Source organism: Neophocaena asiaeorientalis, unplaced genomic scaffold (assembly GCF_003031525.2).
Source record: "Neophocaena asiaeorientalis asiaeorientalis breed wild unplaced genomic scaffold, Neophocaena_asiaeorientalis_V1.1 scaffold54, whole genome shotgun sequence".
Lineage (NCBI taxonomy): Eukaryota > Metazoa > Chordata > Mammalia > Artiodactyla > Phocoenidae > Neophocaena > Neophocaena asiaeorientalis.
This window is the reverse complement of record NW_020174938.1, coordinates 2,468,842-2,487,672: the sequence shown is the minus strand read 5'-3', so window position 1 is coordinate 2,487,672 and position 18,831 is coordinate 2,468,842. Positions and strand designations below refer to the sequence as shown.

General features: G+C 42.8%; 1 protein-coding gene across 5 annotated transcripts in view; it reads left to right on the top strand.

The window, feature by feature from the left end:
* Positions 1-201: 201 nt before the first annotated feature.
* PML (PML nuclear body scaffold) overlaps positions 202-18,831 on the top strand; it is a 42,899-nt gene continuing 24,269 nt past the window's right edge. For all 5 annotated transcript variants that reach the window (XM_024761837.1, XM_024761839.1, XM_024761836.1 and 2 more), the window contains exons 1-2: positions 202-414; positions 2,143-2,609. In XM_024761837.1, the coding sequence (XP_024617605.1) occupies positions 286-414; positions 2,143-2,609 (596 nt within the window). In that variant the 5' untranslated portion in view covers positions 202-285. The remainder of the gene's footprint in view (positions 415-2,142; positions 2,610-18,831) is intronic.

Here is an 18,831-nt window from a genome sequence, read left to right as displayed (position 1 = left end):
GGGCTGCCTCCTTCCTGGTCAGCTCTGACACTGTCCAGCTGTGCGGCTACTCCTCTCCTCCCTCTCCCTCCTCCCTGCTCGAGGCGAGTCTTCAGAACCCACAGTCGACTTCTCCGCCCCTAGAACCGCCCACAGCTAGTGTCTCACTTCCTCTCGGGAGGCGGACGCTTGGGGGCCCCTCCCATTTTGGACGCTTCGGGAGCTCAGACGTCAGGCGCAAGCCTCTGGTTCAGCTTCTCCCGCCCTTCAGCATCAAAACCGAGAATCGAAACTGCGCTGGATTCCATGCAGCAGGAGGCTAAACCCGCCGGATCTCCGGGGCCCCAGCAGGACCCCGCACCGACCCACGCCCCCACCATGCCTCCCCCGGAGTCCCTCTCCGAAGGCCACGAGCCCAGCCACAGCCCCACAGAGGTACTAGTACTGCGTTTGGGGAGATGGGGTTCAGGCTTTGTTGATTTTGGTTGGGGGAGATGTGGGGAGGGACAGGGGAACTTGGCCAAGCACCTTAAAGAGTGACATAAAGAAGGAAGACCAGGCATGAGGTCCTGACCTTCTCGGTTTGGGGTAGCGGTCACGGAAAGTAGAAAATGGGACGAGGATAAGTTAGTGGGGGGGGGGCCTCTCTGGGCTGCGATTCTCCACGAGCAGGGGGGTAAGATGCTGAGGGTCAGTGGCACCCCGGACCGGACTCTTCCGCCCCCACGCTGGGACCTGCCTCTTATCCCCTGCCTCAGACGAAGGACCACCTGTTAGGGAGAGTAGTAGCCATATTGCACCGGCCTGGGAACCCCCAACATGTCCCAGGTGTGGAAAAACAAGAACCCTAGTTCCCAGATCAGAAAGTGGGAGAGAGGTGTCTTGCCTTGGCTAAGGCCTCAGAGTTCCCGTGGTCTCACCTTTAGGAAGCTTCTTGGATCCTTTTCTTGGAGCACCCTGCTTCCCTAACCCCCATCCCCAAGGGGTTTATTAGGGGTTTTTTAGTCTCCTCCTGCACAAACTCCCTAGCCACCCCCGACCCCCAAAGGAACTACTTAGATCAGTTGCTCTACGTTCTTCCAGGCCCTTTTTACTGTCCTTCATGAAAGTACAAATAACACCATATTGCAGTAACTTTCATTATTTGCATTTACACCTGAGAATAATATTAACAATACTGGTTAAGATTTATGAATATTTCTCATGGGCCAGGTACTGTATTAAGCACTTTTCTGGTGGTAAAATGTTATCAAATGTATATATTATGTATGTTTTCTCCATTTCTAAGTGTACACAATTCAGTGGCATTAACGACGTTCACAATGTTGTGTAGCCCTCACCGCTGTCTATTTACAGAATTTTTTTATCCAAACAAAGTCTGTACCCTTTAAGCAATAGCTCCTCATTCCCCTCTTCCCCCAGTGGCTGGTAACCTCTAATCTACTTTCTCTGTGAATTTGCCTAGTCTAGATATTTCCTATAAGTGGATCCCTACAATATTTGCCCCTTTGTCTCTGCATGATCTTACTTAGCATAAAGTCTTCAAGGTTCATTCATGTTGTAGCATGTGTCAGAATATCCTTTTTAAGGCTGAATGATATTCCATTGTGTGTATATACCACATTTTGTTTATCCATTCATCTGTTGATGGACACTGGGGTCGTTTCCACCTTTTGGCTATTGTGAATAATGCTGTGTACAGAATAATGAGTGTCCAAGGATCTGGGTACTTCTTTCCAGTTCTTTTGGGTATATAGCTAGGTGTGGAATTGCTGGATCATATGGTAGTTCTATGTTTAACTTTCTGAGGAAGTATCAAAGTGTATTAAGTACTTTATGTGCGGTTGTATGATGTACACTTAATGAATCTCATTTTGAAACTTAAGTTCCTTGAAGGCAGGGATTTGTCCTATACATCCTTTTATCTCAGGGCCTAGTACTGTGTCTTAGGAGAAGTAGATGCTCAGTAAATTGTGGAGTGAGAGTGGGAAGGCCTGAGTAAGTGGAGGATTGGGGTACTGATAAGCCTGGGTTTTGCATCATCCAATGACAGCCTGGTATGGCATAGGAAGTCCCACTCTGAGCCTCCAGCCATAGGGGCGGGTGTCCATTGGGTGGGGACTCCTGGGACTTCAGATCTCACCTCCCTCTCTGATCCCCCAGCAAGCCACAGAGGAAGAGTTCCAGTTCTTGCACTGCCAGGGCTGCCGGGCAGAAGCCAAGTGCCCCAAGCTGCTGCCTTGTCTGCACACGCTGTGTTCAGGATGCCTGGAGGAGCCATGCAGGCAGTGCCCCATCTGCCAGGCGCCCTGGCCCCCAGGCCCTGATGCGCAGGCCTTGGACAACGTCTTCTTCGAAAGCTTGCAGCGGCGCCTGCATGTGTACCGGAAAATCGTGGACGCGCAGGCCTTTTGCACCCGCTGCAAAGAGCCGGCCGACTACTGGTGCTTCGAGTGCGAGCAGCTCCTCTGTGCCAAGTGCACCGAGGCGCACCAGTGGTTCCTCAAGCACGAGGCCCGGCCACTGGCGGAACTCCGCAGCCAGTCGGCGCGGGAGTTTCTGGATGGCACGCGCAAGTCCAACAACATCTTCTGTTCCAACCCTAACCACCGCGACCCTATGCTGACCAGGTAAGCAGGCCTGCCCAGGGTGGGGTGAAGCTTCTAAGAGCGAGGTAGAGGCTGCGGGGAGCAGAGATCCAAAGTCTCACAGCCGGCAACGTGGGTCAAGGAGCTTCTAACGTCTTGCAACTCAAAATAAGGTCCACAGACTAGCAGCATCGATAGCGATGACCGCAATTTATGCTGTCCCGTGCGAATGGATGGATAGCAGTAGTTTCCAATTTCCCCTTATAAGAAATAACGCTGCAGAAACATCTTTTCACCCATATCCAGTCATTTCTTCAGGATAAATTTTTAGAAATGCCATTTCTAGGTGAAGGGTTATGAAAGTTTTACATTTCGATACATGTTGCCAAACTGCCCTTTAGAAAGTCTTATAGTGGAATTTTCCAGAAGCATTGCCATGGAGTCTCAGTATAGCTGGATTCTAGGATGAGATGTGGGTAGTTGGTTTCTGTCTGAAAAGTCAAAACCGGAACAATGCACTTCCTGGGAGTGTCTGTATGAGAAAAAAAAATGTCATGTCCAATATTAATGATTTTTACTAAACAGCACAGGATTTTAATTCAGGATTTTTTGGATAGATAATACATTTATGTGGTGCAAAAAATTACAAACAAAATTTATAGAGAGAACAAAGTCTCCATTCCACTCTGTCCCCCATCTGCCTAATACCCACCACTTCTCCCTCCCCCATCCGCGTTTAACCATGGTTACCAGTTTTGAATGTTTCCAGAGTTTGTGAATATACACACAGGTAGGAGTATATAGTCTTACAGGTCTTATTTTTCCCGCTTTAAGCAAAAAGGTAGCATACCTATGTGAACTTTTAATCCTCCCTCCCCCCGCATAGATAGCTTGTATAAGATTCTTGGGGATCTGCTTGCAAAGTGAAAGTATTCTTTGCCGGTTGGGGGCACACTCAGACAGAGCTCCATTCCTGCTAAACTGACTGTGGCTTGCTTACTTCCTGCTTGGAGATTTACCACCTGTACTACCAGATTCCTCCACAGCGGATACTATTGTTTGAATTTGGATTTCTTTGTTTATTGTTAAGGTTGAGGTCCAGTGGCTTTTCATATGTTTTTTGGCCATTGAGCTTCTTCATTTGTAAATTGCCTCCTGAGGTCCTTTGCTTGTTTGTTTGTTTACTTTTAGGAATTAGGCTTTAATTGTAAGAGCTTGTTATAGTGCAGATATTTTTCCTGTGTTGACCTTTGTCATTCATTCAATATGAGGTGTTGTGTTTTAAGTTTTTAGTTCTATGTAGTCCAATCCCTCAATCTCTTCCTTTATGGTATCTGGCTTTGATCATCCTAGGAAAGATTTTTCCTATGCCAATGTTGAAAATATTTACTTATACTCTATTTTAATAATTTGTTTTTATAGTAAAAATTTTCATTCCCATGGAATTTATTTTTGTGTGTGGTATAAGGTAAGAACCCTTGCTTTGCATTTCTCTCCAAATGGAAAGCCAGTTCTCTCGACAACTTTTATTGAATAATTCACTCTTTTTGTTTTTTTCCCATTTTTTAAAATCGAAGTATAGTTGATGTACAATATTTTGTTACAGGTGTACAGTATAGTGACTCACAATTTTTAAAGGTTATACTTCATTTATAGTTATTATAAAATATTGGCTATATTCCCCATGTTGTACAATATATCCTTGTAGCTTATGAATACTCCACTCTTGCTTTGATCTGAAATGCCCTTTTAATCTTGTACTAAATGTCCATGTAGTCATGAATATGTTTTAAATCTCTGTTCTGCACCAAACTATTCTTATGCTAATCCTTACTACTGTAAGGAGTTCTGTAGCTTTATATTTGATAGGGTGAATTCCCATTCTTTTTCAGAAATAATTTTACTTTCATAATTTGTACAGTTGCTTTTGCTCTTACAATTCATGCAGTTTCAGAAGTTACATATTCATTGAGATTTTGACAGAGATGACATTAAATCTTGGAAGAATTGTCCTCATCTCTGGTTATATCTTTGGGTTTTATAGTTTTATTCACAAACATCTTGAACTTTTAAATTATAGTTAACTTTATAATATGTAATAATATTATGAATGGAATCTTTTTCCATTATACTTTCTAACTGGTTATCATTAACAGTCACTACTGCTATTAATTTATGTATATTTATATTACATCTAGCCATCTTATTGGGCTCTTTTATTCTTGTAAGATTTTCAGTTGATGTTTTGGATTTTCTAGGTAAACAGTCGTATCACCTACAAATAATGAAACCTTTTTTCTTTCCAGTATTTATACATGTTACCTCTTTGTAGCTTTGTTTCATTGGATTGGCCAGAACTGCCAGGACAGTATTGAATAATGTGAAGCAGTGGTTAGAAAAGGCAACTTTGTCTTGTAGCTATCTTTCATGAGAAAGTTTCTTATTCAGTATGGTGCTTGTTATTGATTTCCTTAGGTGACTTTTAAAAATCACATTAAGAAAGTTGCCTCCCACTTCTCGTTTTCTTAGAGTTTTGTTCTTGCTGTTATTTTGTTTTATTTTTAACTCAGGAATAGGTGTTCTTTTGGACCCTGAAGATGTCCTTTCACCTTTCAGTATGATGAATTATATCAATAGGTTTCTTTATGTTGAACCATTCTTTAAGTCCTGGGAGGAAAAAGTCTGTTTGGTCATGATATACTATTATTTTAATTTCTAGCTAGATTCCATTTAGTACTGTTCAGCCTATTATTTAGGCTATTATCTATTTTTATAAATGTGATCAAATTTTATGAATATGTATGATTTCCTTGTCAAGTTTTCTTATTCATTTGATAAGACAACTCTTTCAATGCGTTTGCAAGCTTTTTTGAACGTGATGATATGTATAAATTACTTAGCATAGTGCCTGGCACCTATTAAATACTCAATAAATGTTAAAATGCTACTCTGAGAATTTCTCTGCTGTAGACTAGTTTAAAGAACATAGCAATTCAAGCTTATAGAAGTTTCTTGAAAAACTATCTGATACAGGTACCTTTTTTGAAGAGTAGGGTTTTTTCCCCTTTTTTTTTTGGATCTTGAATCAGATTGTTTGGAATGTTTTCTAGTTCATCCTGAGTTATCTTTTATAAATAAAAAATCTCCTCTATACCTGTAATTGTGTCCCCTTTCTTATTTCTAGTGTTGTATATTTGTGGTTATTTTAGTGATCTTTTCAAAGCACTAGCTTTTTGGTGTTTCCTTTTATGGCTTACTGATATTAATGTTTTCCTTTTTTCTAATTAATCATTTTGTTTTTATCATCATTATTTTCTCTCTTCTACTTGTGTCTCATTATTCATCATCTAACTGAACATTTAATTCATTTATTTGTTATCCTTATTGTTTAATACATTCTCCTGTGAGTATGACATTGGCTGCATCCCATAACTTTGATGTAGTGTAATCATAGTCAGTCATTTCTCAAATATCTATAATTTCATTCTTTTCTTTAACATTTTTTCTTTGATAGAAGAGTTTGGGGGAGGGAGTTTTCTAAAATTTTCAGGTGGCTTGTGATGTTTGATTTAAATATTTGATGTTAATTTCTACAGTATGGTCACCTAGTATTTGAGTTATATCTGGGACTACTATACTGATGTTTTCTTTGGGGCCTTGGACCATATTCTGTGGACTAGCATATTCCTAGGATTTTTTTTAAATGTGTATTCTTTGTAGAGATATATCATATATATCTCTCCTCTTCCTATTCTGGTTTAAATTTTTAACAAACATATTAGAACGCGTGCTCGCGCGCGCGCGCGCGCGCGCGTGTGTGTGTGTCTGTATCTCTCACCATCAAGAGTAGATTACAACTGTTCTTCCAGATAAGATAAAACTTTTAGCATACTTTTTGTTCTCCCCTCTTTCTCTTCCCACATTCAGATATAGTTGAAATAACATGAAATTTTAGTTCTAGATATTACCAAATTTTATGTCTTTTCTATTCTAAGCATCCTTTTTTTAAGCATCCTTTTTTGACAGTTATTAAGTGTCATCATCACATTATAACCCACTTGTTATCTATAATCTTAGATTTTAATTAGTTTCATTGCTCACAGTAATTTTTTCTATAACATATCTTCCTCTTCAATAATTTAATGTTATTAATTTCCCATTTGGCTGGAATACTTCAAGTAATTTTTTTTGGTTGCTTTTCAGAGTTTACTTTCTGGAATCTTGATTGTCTTAACTTGCATGTCCTTCATTTGCTGTCACATTTATTTTTTAATTTATTTTTTATTTTTATTTTTGGCCATGCCACGCAGCTTGTGGGATTTTAGTTCCCTGACTAGGGATCAAACCTGGACCCTCAGCAATGAGAGCGTGGAGTCCTAACCACTGGACCGCCAGGGAGTTCTCTGCTGTCACATTTAAAGGAAAGTTTAGCTAGGTGTAAAAATTCTGAGGTCACAATCACAAATCTTTCATCTTGGAGTATATACACATTGCTTCATAAATTTGTGGCCTCCAGGGCTGCAGATGAGAAATTTAATTATTATCTAATTATTTTGCCCCTGTGGGTAATCTGTTTTTGTTTGCTAAGGATGTTTATATAATTTTTCTTTATTCTTGCAAATGATTGATCAAGCTATAGGTCTTTTCTTTTTTCAGTAATCCTCTCTGACATTGTTGAACTGAAAATTCAAGTCTTTCTTCAGCTCAAAGAAATTCTCTTCTACTTTTTTATATATTGATTTCTGTTCATTTGCTTATTTTTTCTTTTTATAACTATTGTTTTTGTGTGTGTGTGGCTTTTTTTAAATGAACTTTTTATTGGAGTAGAGTTGATTTACAATGTTGTGTTAGTTTCTGCTGTACAGCAAAGTGAATCAGTTATACATATACATATATCCATTCTTTTTTAGATTCTTTTCCCATACAGGTCATTACAGGGTATTGAGTAGAGTTCCCTGTGCTATACAGGAGGTCCTTATTAGTTATCTGTTTTACATATTGTACTGTGTATATGTCAATCCCAATCTCCCTATTTATCCCTCCTCCCCCACTTTCCCCTGTAACCCTTCCCCCACTTTCCCCCATAACCCTTAAGTTTGTGTTTTACATCTGTGACTCCGTTTCTACTTTGTAAATAAGTTCATTTGTATCATTTTTTTTAGATTCCACATATAAGTGAGATCATATGATACTTACCTTTCTCTGCCTGACTTATTTCACTCAGTATGACAGTCTCTAGGTCCATCCGTGAGACCAACTGCAATCATGTTTTTTTAATTGCCAAACAAGGTCAGTGTTCTCAGGATGCTTTTTCTTGTCAGCCTGTTCTTGTTTTCTCAGTGTATGTTCTTAAATCTCCCTGAAAAACAAACTTATAATTTTTAGAAGGTTTATGTTTCCTATATTACCCTTTTTTTCAGTGTGAGCCAGGAATCAGTTTGGTCCCCATTTTGCCTGCTGATTCTCTTTATAGGTCCTGTAGTTCTGTGTTGTCTGCTCACATGTAAATGTGGACATCTAGACTGCACAGTCTTAGTAGCTGATAGGGGCTGGCAGCAACTGTATAAACCACAGTTTACATCTCCTACTCTGCAGTGAGGATGGGGCCTCTCCCAGAGCCCCAGATGGTGGTAGCTTGCAGAGTGCTTCACCTCTAGTGTGGGGGGTGGATTTCTCCACAGTCGGCAAGGTACAAGGGGCAAGGAGGTCCAGCCAGCAAGAGGACAGGATTCTTTTCCCTTGAGCATGGTAGATGGCTTCAAAACCCTGACAGTATTGCTTAAAAATTGTACGCACACAGTCACAATTCACAGTTGTTTCACAATCTACCGGTGGTTACTGGAAAAACTCGTTTCTTCTGCACAAAACCTCAGTGTCATAAATAACCCACAACTTCCTGCAAGTTACAAGTCAGTAATAAACCGTTCCATCCTTTGACATTGAGCTGACTTAGGGCTCACAGTGGGGAGCAGCATCAGAAGTGGCTTTAAACTTTCAAACTCAGCCTGGGAGTGTCCTCCCTGGGGCCATTGGCATTTGATCACCACACCTGTGGAGTCCATTCTTTCAGCCCACATTCCTACTATGTAGCAAGCCCTCTGCTTGGTGCTAGGGTATAAATACAGACAGATACAGCCCTGGCCCTCTGAGGTCACAGTCTGGTGGAGGAACCAGATCTGCAGTTAACAATCAAGGCTGTAAAGTGCTTCAAGGAAGCCTGCTCACCATCGTCACTCTGTGCTAATAGTAGCCCTTAGGACAGTGTGATAAGACACCATCCTCTCCCTCATATTTTCCCTTGCCAGATGGCTGACATCCCATGTGTGCTCAGTTATTTAAGGGCAGAAGGAAGAAGGAAGGCTGGCACCAGGCATGTGATCTCAGAAAAGGCCACCTGCCCAGCCTTGATTGTCTGGGGATGGCAGCTTCCAAGGGGGTGTCACACTTAGCCTGGCCTGTAAGGAAGCAGAAAGGGGAGGGAGCATGTGCAAAGGCAGAGGCACCAGCAAGTCTGCTGCATTTCAGGAACTGCAAGTAAAGGCTGTGCAGGAGGTCAGGGGCTGGAAGGGTGAGCTAGGGTCAAACATGGGAGAGTTGGAGTTTGGACTCTGTCCTACAATTTCCGGGACAAAGAATGTTCTCAGTTTGCTCCGTTTTCCTGCAGTTTACTCTTGTACCAGCGAGTATCCTGTAGAACACGGTGTGAATGGACCTTTGGGGACTCTGTTGGAAACCCACTGGTGGTACTAAGGCAGAGAGTGGGATAATGTTCAGATCCTCTTTCTGCACTCTGGTACTTTGATTGAACTGGGCAAGTTTAGGAGCAAGGAGACCAGGATTTTTTTTCTTCGGCTGCATGCTTATTTACATTTTACCCTATTCCGTAAAGAATTTGAGATTTACCACCTTACTGTTGGATATATGACCCAAGCGGAACTGAAGCAAAGAATCTGGACCTGGGGAAAGGGAGCCACATTAGGGGTGAGGCCTGCAAGAATGCAGAGGTGGCAGCATGGGGAGAAGGCCAGAGTGTCACACGGCCATGGCAGTGTCACACGGCCGTGGCCTGCCTGACCTGGAGGTCAAGGTGGCTGCCAGCCTTTTCATCACATGTGCTGGGGAACGCTCGGGAGTGCCTTGCAGCCAAGGGTAATGGGGGTTTAGGACTATTGATGGAGCTGAGACCCATGTTGGGGTGTCAGATCCCAAAGCCTGGCTGGATGGGGTAGGGGAATTAATCCAGGACCATCAAAACTTGTAGCGGTAAGAGCTTTAGTTACAGTTGAGTGGGGAAAATGAAAGACCTATTATTCAAGTTTGAGACGTATGATGAGATCATAAACTGGGAAAAGAGATCCCAAGACCAGAAGTTGGAATGATTGGCGACAGGTGGGGAGAGGCATCCTGGGCAGCCCAGGGGAGGGTTCAGGGCAGAGGTGGACATCACGCAGTGGTGGCAGGAACCAGAGTGCAGGGGACAGGCTTGAAACCGGCCTTGAGTGACGCTTCCCGATCCCTTGGTACCTGGGCAGCGCCTTTCAATAGGAAACTGAAACCTTTTCCAATATGGTCAGAGAATGGGCTTTTCTGGTTGGATCTGACCTCTTCTTAACACAATAAAGCACTTTCCTGTCTTTTGAGATGTTTTTTCCTGTGCTATTACCTTACTTCCCAGACCCTCCTATAAGATTATTGAGGAAGAGAGAATTGTTGCAAGAGGCCCAAACATTAATGGGAGCTCATCCCCAAATAGGAGATCTTGTCTGAGCCAGGGCCAGGACAGGACGCAGGATTTCCTGACTGCACTCTGCAGAGTCTGTCCTGGTGCTGCCGGCCTCCACATACAGGTAGTTTTCAACTAACAACCTGGCCGAGTTGCAAAAAAAAGGATTCTACAAGTTACTTGTTTCAAGCTCAGAGTGTATCTTCCCTTACAATTAGCTTATTCAAAGGAAGCATGCTATTTAAGCAATGTTAAATTTAATTTTCCTTGACTTTGATGAAAGAAGAAGATACTAAAGTAAAATTAGACTTGCTAAACTTCAAAGAAATATTTCTTCATCCTAAAACATTTCCTAAAAGACCTCTCTAAGATTAAGCAAAAAAATGACTAAGGCATCAAGAGGCTGGAGTCATTATAGTTTGTTTTTAATGAAATGAATCCATTTTAGACAGTAACAAAGTCTTTGCCGTGAAAGATCAGGATGGTCCACTCCCATGTTTGTAGTCTTGGTTCCATGTCACAATGGCTCTAACGCACAGCACTGGTCCTTTCACTTTAACACCACTTTTCATGGCTTCTTTGTTTTGATTCAGCTCTTGGTTGGACGGATGCTGTCAATTAGCAGTTTTTCTCAAGAAGGACTTCTGTGTTCTGAATTCCTAGAGTGGTGTTGAGAATGTCTGTCAGTTAGGCTTGCATGACATCTTGGCTGGGTGTAATATACCTGGTCACTGTCTTTCCTTTAGAGCTTTGTAGACTTTGCTGTATTATCTTCCAGCATCAAACGTCTACCAGGAGAGGCCTGAGGCCAAATTTATTTGCTTTTTCTGTCTCAATGCCTAAAGATATTTTTCATTCCTTAAGTTTATCAATTTAACCAAGCTGTCTTGGTGTGGAGCGTATTGTATCAAATTATTCTGAAACCGGGCTTGCTCCTTTAGTTTAAAAATTCTGTTTGTTTCAGTGAAATTTTCTTACATAACCCCTCCTCCTCTTCCTTCCTCTTCCTTTCCTTCTCATTTTCCTCTTGCTCTATTACCATTAGTATTACAGTTTTTAATTTCTGATTTTATTTTTTTTCTTATTAGTAATCTTAAGAGTATTACCACAGTTTGGGGGAAACTTAAATATTTAGTGAGTATTGAATGAGTAACAGAGATCAGAACCACAGTATATTCTCAGAGCTACATAAAATCATTTTATACCTATTTTAATAAAAGTACTTCTGGAGAATATCAAAATTGTTTGTGTCACATAAGGACACAAACTTGTTTCCTATGTCACCAGATTCTATTAACATTTAACGATTAACTTTATAGTCATTGAATTTTGTAACAAATGCCTGCTTTGGCTTTTTATTTTAAAATAAATTTATTTATTTAATTTTTGGCTGTGTTGGGTCTTCGTTGCTGTGCGTGGGCTTTCTCTAGTTGGCGGCGAGCGGGGGCTACTCTTCGTTGCAGTGCGTGAGCTTCTCGTTGCGGTGGCTTCTCTTGTTGTGGAGCACGGGCTCTAGGCGCACAGGCTTGAGTAGTTGTGGCACGTGGGCTCACTAGTTGTGGCTCACGGGCTCTAGAGCACAGGCTCAGTAGTTGTGGCACATGGGCTTTGTTGCTCCACGACGTGTGGGATCTTCCTGGACCAAGGATCGAACCCGTGTCCCCTGAATTGGCAGGCAGATTCTCAGCCACCGCGCCACCGGGGAAGCCCGCTTTGGCATGTTTTACAGTTTGGATTTGTTCTGCCAAAGCTGTTAGAGTTGGGGAGGTATTTTGAGATAGGTACAACTAAATAGAAGAGCTGTCTGTTTATACCATATGTTATTTAATACAGTATTACGTTAATGTTACCTTAATATCCAATAGCATTTTTCTTATTCATGGCTTTAGTTAATTGATTGTTTCAGCTATTTCCATCTCTTTTGCCGTTTTATTTATTGAAATTAGGTTGGATTTAAATGAAATAGCTTAATCAGATTAATAAGTAATCACTGTATGTAAACTTTGCCTTGTCCTCTTGCAACATTTACTGGCATGTAAATCCAAATTGTGTTCATGTTCACTAATATCCAATACTATATAATTATAGCGCATTATTATAAAACTCAGTGAATTTGCCCAAGTGATCTAACTTTGTTCAAAAATTGAATCGCCTGCATTAACATATTACTTATGTGTTATTTAAGATATTTCTTGCACTTGATTCTCTTCTGACTGTACTTCCAAGGGGCATCATTGCAGTCACCTCAGTGTATGGTGATGATAACTTTTTTTTTTTTTTTTTTTTGGCTGCTCCACGCGGCTTGTAGGATCTCAGTTCCCCGACCAGGGATCAGACCAGGGCCCTTGGCAGTGAAAGCACGGAGTCCTAACCACTGGACCGCCAGGGAATTCCCAGATGATCACATTTTAGAAATACCATGTGGTGGCACTGGGAAAGGTTGATTGGAGAGACCAGAGGCAAGGAGGCCTATTAGGGGACAGTGCTAAAGGAGATAAGCCATAATTGGGGCAAGAACAAAGGCAGTATCAATGGGAACTGATGTGACAGATTTAGGAACCAGAATTCTACCTTAATCATCTCTGCATTCTAGCCCCATACCTGTACCTAGCTGGTACTCAGTAATCTTTTTTAAGTAAATGACGGTAGACCTTAACAAGACTTAATAATGAGTTATTGTTGAAGCAGTCGAAGAGGGGAGGAATCTGGAATTCCCCTTGATCTTTGGCTTGAGTGACCTTTGAACAGTAGTGCCATTCACTGCCATAGAGAGGGCAGGAGAGGCAGGGCACCCATGCAGCAGTACACCTGCTACCTACTGAATGAGTGACGTGGCCCAGCAGAACACTGTCCACCATGGATGTGCCAGTCTTAAAAGCAGAGACCTACATAGAAAAGAGTGGGGAAGGAAAACTACAAACTTTCTCTTCTTTCTTGGGTGTGGGACCAGCATAAGACCATAGTGTGAAATAGACAAGGCTTCCTGCTTTCCTTTCTTTGCTGCTTCTCTCTCTTTTTTTTTAATTTATTTTATTTATTTACTTTTGTTTGTGTTGGGTCTTTGTTGCTGCTCGTGGGCTTTAGCTGCGGCGAGCGGGGGCTACTCTTCGTTGTGGTGCGCGGGCTTCTCACTGTGGTGGCTTTTCCTGTTGAGGAACACAGGCTCTAGGTGTGCAGGCTTCAGTAGCTGCGGCGCGTGGGCTCAGTAGTTGTAGCTCGTGGTCTCTAGAGTGCAGGCTCAGTAGTTGTGGCGCACGGACTGAGTTGCTCCGCGACATGTGGGATCTTCCTGGACCAGGGCTCGAACCCATGTCCCCTGCATTGGCAGGCGGATTCTTAACCACTGCGCCACCAGAGAAGCCCCTCTTTGCTGCTTCTCTTAACTTCTGTTATCTTCCTCTCTGAGACGGCAGGTTTTCCTATCTCTGTCACCACCTTCTCAATTAATGAATAGTTGGAGGAGGGGAGATCAACAGGAATAATGCTTTCACTCTCTTTGAGCATCCCAGTCTCTACAATTACTCATCTCCTCTCCTGGTTTCAGAAATCTTATTTCCTCAACTGTGTCACCCTGGAGATGGCAGGAAACCAGCCTCATTAAATGCATCCATTACTACTGTGTAAATGACTGACAGGGATCCCTTTAATTACCCTCTAGCTAATTATTTGAATTTCCAAAGGAGGCTACTCCTTTCCATACTCCACCAAAGTGAGAGCTCCCATCAACCCTTGTTGAGATGGGGGCAGTGAAGTGGAGAGTTTTTCCGTCACCATTCAGGCAAGCCAGGCCCTGCCCTGGAGTTTTGCTCTGGGGCCATCTCTCCTCCACTAGTCCTGTTCTCATAGGATTTTTGCTTCCTGCATTCTGAGTTACCCTGTTTCCTAGTACAGCAGAAGTGCCATGCTGCTCTGGTCCTACTGGGAAGTGTGGCTGGTCTAGGGCGGCATGTCCCTACTGGGAAGGGAATAGCCCAGAGACCACACTCAGTGGTGATGTTTCCTTACTGCCTGAGGTTGAGAGGCTCACCCACCAGCAGCAGGGCTCTCCCCTGCCACGTGTACATATGTGGTTAATGCCCCCTCTTCTTTCACAGCTCCAGAATGTCCAATGTGTATCTGGCACTGTGCTGGTCACTTCACATACACCAGCCCCTTGTCTTTGTAACAGTCTGTGAGAGAGCATCCTTATGCCCATTGTATAGATGGGGAAATTAAGACTCAGAGAGAGAAAGTAATTTACTCAAGGCCTCATAGCTAGGAATTGTGGAAGAGCTCAGATTCAGGCCTAGGTCGGGCTGCCTCCAGAACCCCATATCCTGTCTGCTGTCACGTGGCCTCTGGGATGGTGGTTTAGACACAGGCAGCTTTTGGATGGGAAGACCGAGAACCCAGGGAACATGTTGGGGTTTCTATTAAAATATTAATCATGCAGTCAATTCGCCGAACAGTCATAAAGGGATAAACAAAACAATATATCACAAGGCAGAAGAAAAAGAGCTTGTTGTAATTCCTAGAGGGGATGTTCTTTTACCGTTCCCCATTGCCTCCTATTTAAAGTCCAAACTCGTTTGTTTAGAATTGATTACGGAAACTTTTGGAAAATCTCAATAAATAAAAAGGGGGAGGGAGGAAGAGAAAGAGGTAAGTAACTACCATCAGTCTAGACTTTTTCCTTTCCTTCCTGCTGTCTCTGTAATCATCTAAAACAATGAACAACACTTAGCGTCACAAAGTGCGCTTTTCTTATAATAGGAGGTCATGAACGTCTTTCCAAAAAATAGTTTTGAATTTTCATGCAGCTGCACCTGTTAATAGTATGATTTCTTCCACGTCTTCAGTGGTTATAAGGTCTTTACCGTCATGAGAGTAAATAGTCAACTATTATATCTCCATGGTGTTATTTTTCATATTTAACTCTGATTCATCAAAAATATATCTTGGTGGCGCTTCCCTGGTGGCGTAGTGGTTAAGAGTCCACCTGCCGATGCGGGGGACGTGGGTTCGTGCCCCGGTCCGGGAAGATCCCACATGCCGCGGAGCGGCTGGGCCCGTGAGCCACGGCCGCTGAGCCTGCGCGTCCGGAGCCTGTGCTCCGCAACGGGAGAGGCCACAACCGTGAGAGGCCCGCGTACCGCAAAAAAAAACCAAAAAACAAAACAAAACAAAAAATATATCTTGGTGTAGTGTATGAAGCAAAGCTCTAACTTGATTTATTTCCCCCCCTGTAGCCAGTTTTCATGATCTAATTGTTGAAAATCCTTTAATGTCCATTAGTTTGGACATTTCTTTATTATATAAAATATTACATTCTGATAGGTGCCAGGGCCTCTCTCAGGACTATCTGGTCTGTTGTGCTGATTGTTCTCTTGACTATTAGACTAGTATATACACTTTTAATAATGGTAGCTCTATAATGTTGTCAGTGGCAGAGAAAATCCCCTTCCTTACGCTGATTTTTCAAACAATTTCTTCGCTGTTTGATCTGTTTACTCACGGGAGTGAAATTTATTCATATTTCTTTTTTTCTTTTTTTTCATCATGTGAAATTTAGAATCAGTTGGTTAAGTTTTAAGATCTCATTCTTAATTTGGCTCAAATTGCTTTAAACCTTTATATTAACTTGAGGAAAATTAATATTATACTATGTAGTCTCTCCAGTCGGGACCTTGATACAATTTTCTGTTTTTAGACTTTCTCTCTTAGTGGGTTTTTGTCATTTACTCCATATAAGTTCTATGTATTTCTTGCTAGGATTATGTCTAGGTTTTTTTTTTTTTTTTTTTTTTTAGCATTTTTAAAATTGCTGTTGTGAATGAAAACATGGAAAATTTTTCCATATGTCTTTTCATTTGCTTTGCTGGAATAGAATTAAGCTGTTTTCTTCTCTTAATTCTGGTACAATCCAGCCACTTTGCTGAGCAACTTCTTATTGATTCTGTGGTGTTTTAGTTCATTCTTTCGAGTGTTCCAGAAGCAAATAAGTGCCCTTTTGCTTTCCAGAGCTACACCTCTCTGTCTGTGTTAAGTCTGGGTCCTTGTCATGGAGCTCCTTGTGGGTAGGTGCCCACCTCACCTCTGTCTCCCCGAAAAGTGCCAAGCACGCAGTGGGTGCTCAGTAAGTGTCCTTTGAATGAGGGTGAAGGAACCGTAGGCCAAGGAGGTCATCCTTGGTCTTGGGTGCAGGCCCACAATGGGTCATTCTGATTCAGGGTTTGCATCTCAGTCTTATCAGAAAGTTGGGGGCTTTGGACCCCAGGGCGTCTGATGCAGGCCCCTCAATAGAGACCTGAAGCCAATTGTCTCCTTCCATCCAGAGGGGCAGGGGTGGCTAGTTTCCCTGGGGAGACCCCATTTGGGGCAGAAGGGGCTTAAGAAGAGGACCCAGCAGAGACTGTGGTCCCCCCAGCAAGTCTTGCTCTCCCTCCAGCCAGGCCACCCTAGGGGTCCCCTTCCCAGGCCTGGAACACTCTTTCTAAGGAAGGGTCACTCACCTCGGTCTCAGCCCCTCTCCCATGGATCCAAAGCTAGGAAAATGACAACTGGTTCTAGTTCTCCCTTTATTTCTATAGCGTATCTAATTGCCCACATCTATTAGAATTCTGTTCTTTAATTAAAAACATAGGTAATATCAATACATTCACAAGGTTCAAACGCGAGAGCAACCTAAAAGGCATACAGTGAAATGCCTCACTCCACCTCTTCCCTGCCCCATCCTGTAAATACTTTTATTAATTTGTATCCTTTCAAGGTTTCTTTATTCAAATGCAATCAAATATGAATATATTCTTATTTTTTTCCATTCTTACACAAAAAGCAGCATCCTATAATGCACTTTTGTGTTGTTTTTTGGCTGCATTGGGTCTTTGTTGCTGCACGCGGGCTTTCTCTAGTTGCGGTGAGCGGGGGCTACTCTTCGTTGTGGTGTGCAGGCATCTCATTGCAGTGGCTTCTCTTGTTGCGGGGAATGGGCTCTAGGCACACAGGCTTCAGTAGTTGTGGTGTGTGGGCTCTAGGGCGCACGGGCTTTAGTAGTTGTGGCACGCAGGCTCAGTAGTTGTGGCGCCCAGGCTTAGTTGCTCCACGGCATGTGGGATCTTCCTGGCCCAGGGATCGAACCTGTGTCCTCCCCTGCTTTGGCAGGCAGATTCTTAACCACTGCGCCACCAGGAGAGGTCCCCTATAGTACACTTCTACGCCTTGATTTTTTTTTTTTTTGCGGTACGCGGGCCTCTCACCGCTGTGGCCTCTCCCGTTGTGGAGCACAGGCTCCGGACGCGCAGGCTCAGTGGCCATGGCTCACGGGCCCAGCCGCTCCGCGGCACGTGGGATCCTCCCAGACTGGGGCACGAACCCGTGTCCCCTGCATCGGCAGGCGGACTCTCAACCACTGCGCCACCAGGGAAGCCCTACGCCTTGATTTTTTTACTTAAAATATACATTGTCATAATTGAACACATTATATGGTAGTCACTGTTCTAACCTTTTATATATATGAACTCATCGAATCCTCCTAATACTCCTATTATCATCCTTGTTTTGCCAGAGAGATTTTTCCATATAATGAACTTTCTCAGTTTTTTTCAGCTTCATAGTACTCCATTGTACAGGTGCATTGTCATTTATGTAAGTCATTGCCTAGTGATGGGCACTTAGGTTGTTTCTATTCTTTGCTATTATGGACTGTGTTACGTTGTACAAATGTTATTTTTTATGTATGGAGATAGAGCTGCAGAAAAGATATCCAGAAGGGAGAGTGCTGGGTCAAAGGATAAATACATTTGTAATTTTGATGAATACTGCCAAATTGCCCTCTGTAGAGTTATTCATTTCCTTTCATAATTGCTTAACATTTCTCATTAGTAGTGTCTAATTAGGGAGCACTAATATTTCAGGCAATTATAATCATAGTCTTCTAAAAAAAATTCATGTAGGGCTTACCTCATTTGATCCTCTCCAGCACTCCCATATGAGGTAGGAATTATCCCTATTTTACAGGTAAGAAAACTGAGGTGCAGAGAGGTTAAATGACCTGCCAAGGAAGGGCACAGAGCTGAGGTCAGATCCACATCTGCCCAGCTTTTTTCTCTGTTCCACCTGCCGCTTACCACAGCCACTGGCCCTGCCTCTGGGTGATGTGGGTCTCTGTTACTTAGATCCGATTTCCTGAGGCTGGAGGAGCTCCAGGCTCATGACCCAGTGGCAACCCCCATCCCACTTTCCACACACTTCTCTGTCTCCAGAAAAGCTTTGCTAGCGTGGCATAAGTCTCCTGTGTTTGAGCAGGAGGGTCAAGCCCTGGGACCTTACCACATTGGGTGACTTGGGAAGGTTGAGAGCTGGCAAAGCTGAGGGACTTAGTACCTGGTTTCAAGATTTTAGAATTGGGTCGGCCAGCAGGCTCTCTGGGACAAGTTGATCTCAGTAATTCAAGCCGAAGTGGCCCCAGCTAAAATCCTTTCTCCTGGCCTCAGGTGGGCTAACTTATTATTTTCATTCCTGGTGAGAGTAAATTACAGCAGTATTTCTAGGGAAGTAACTAAT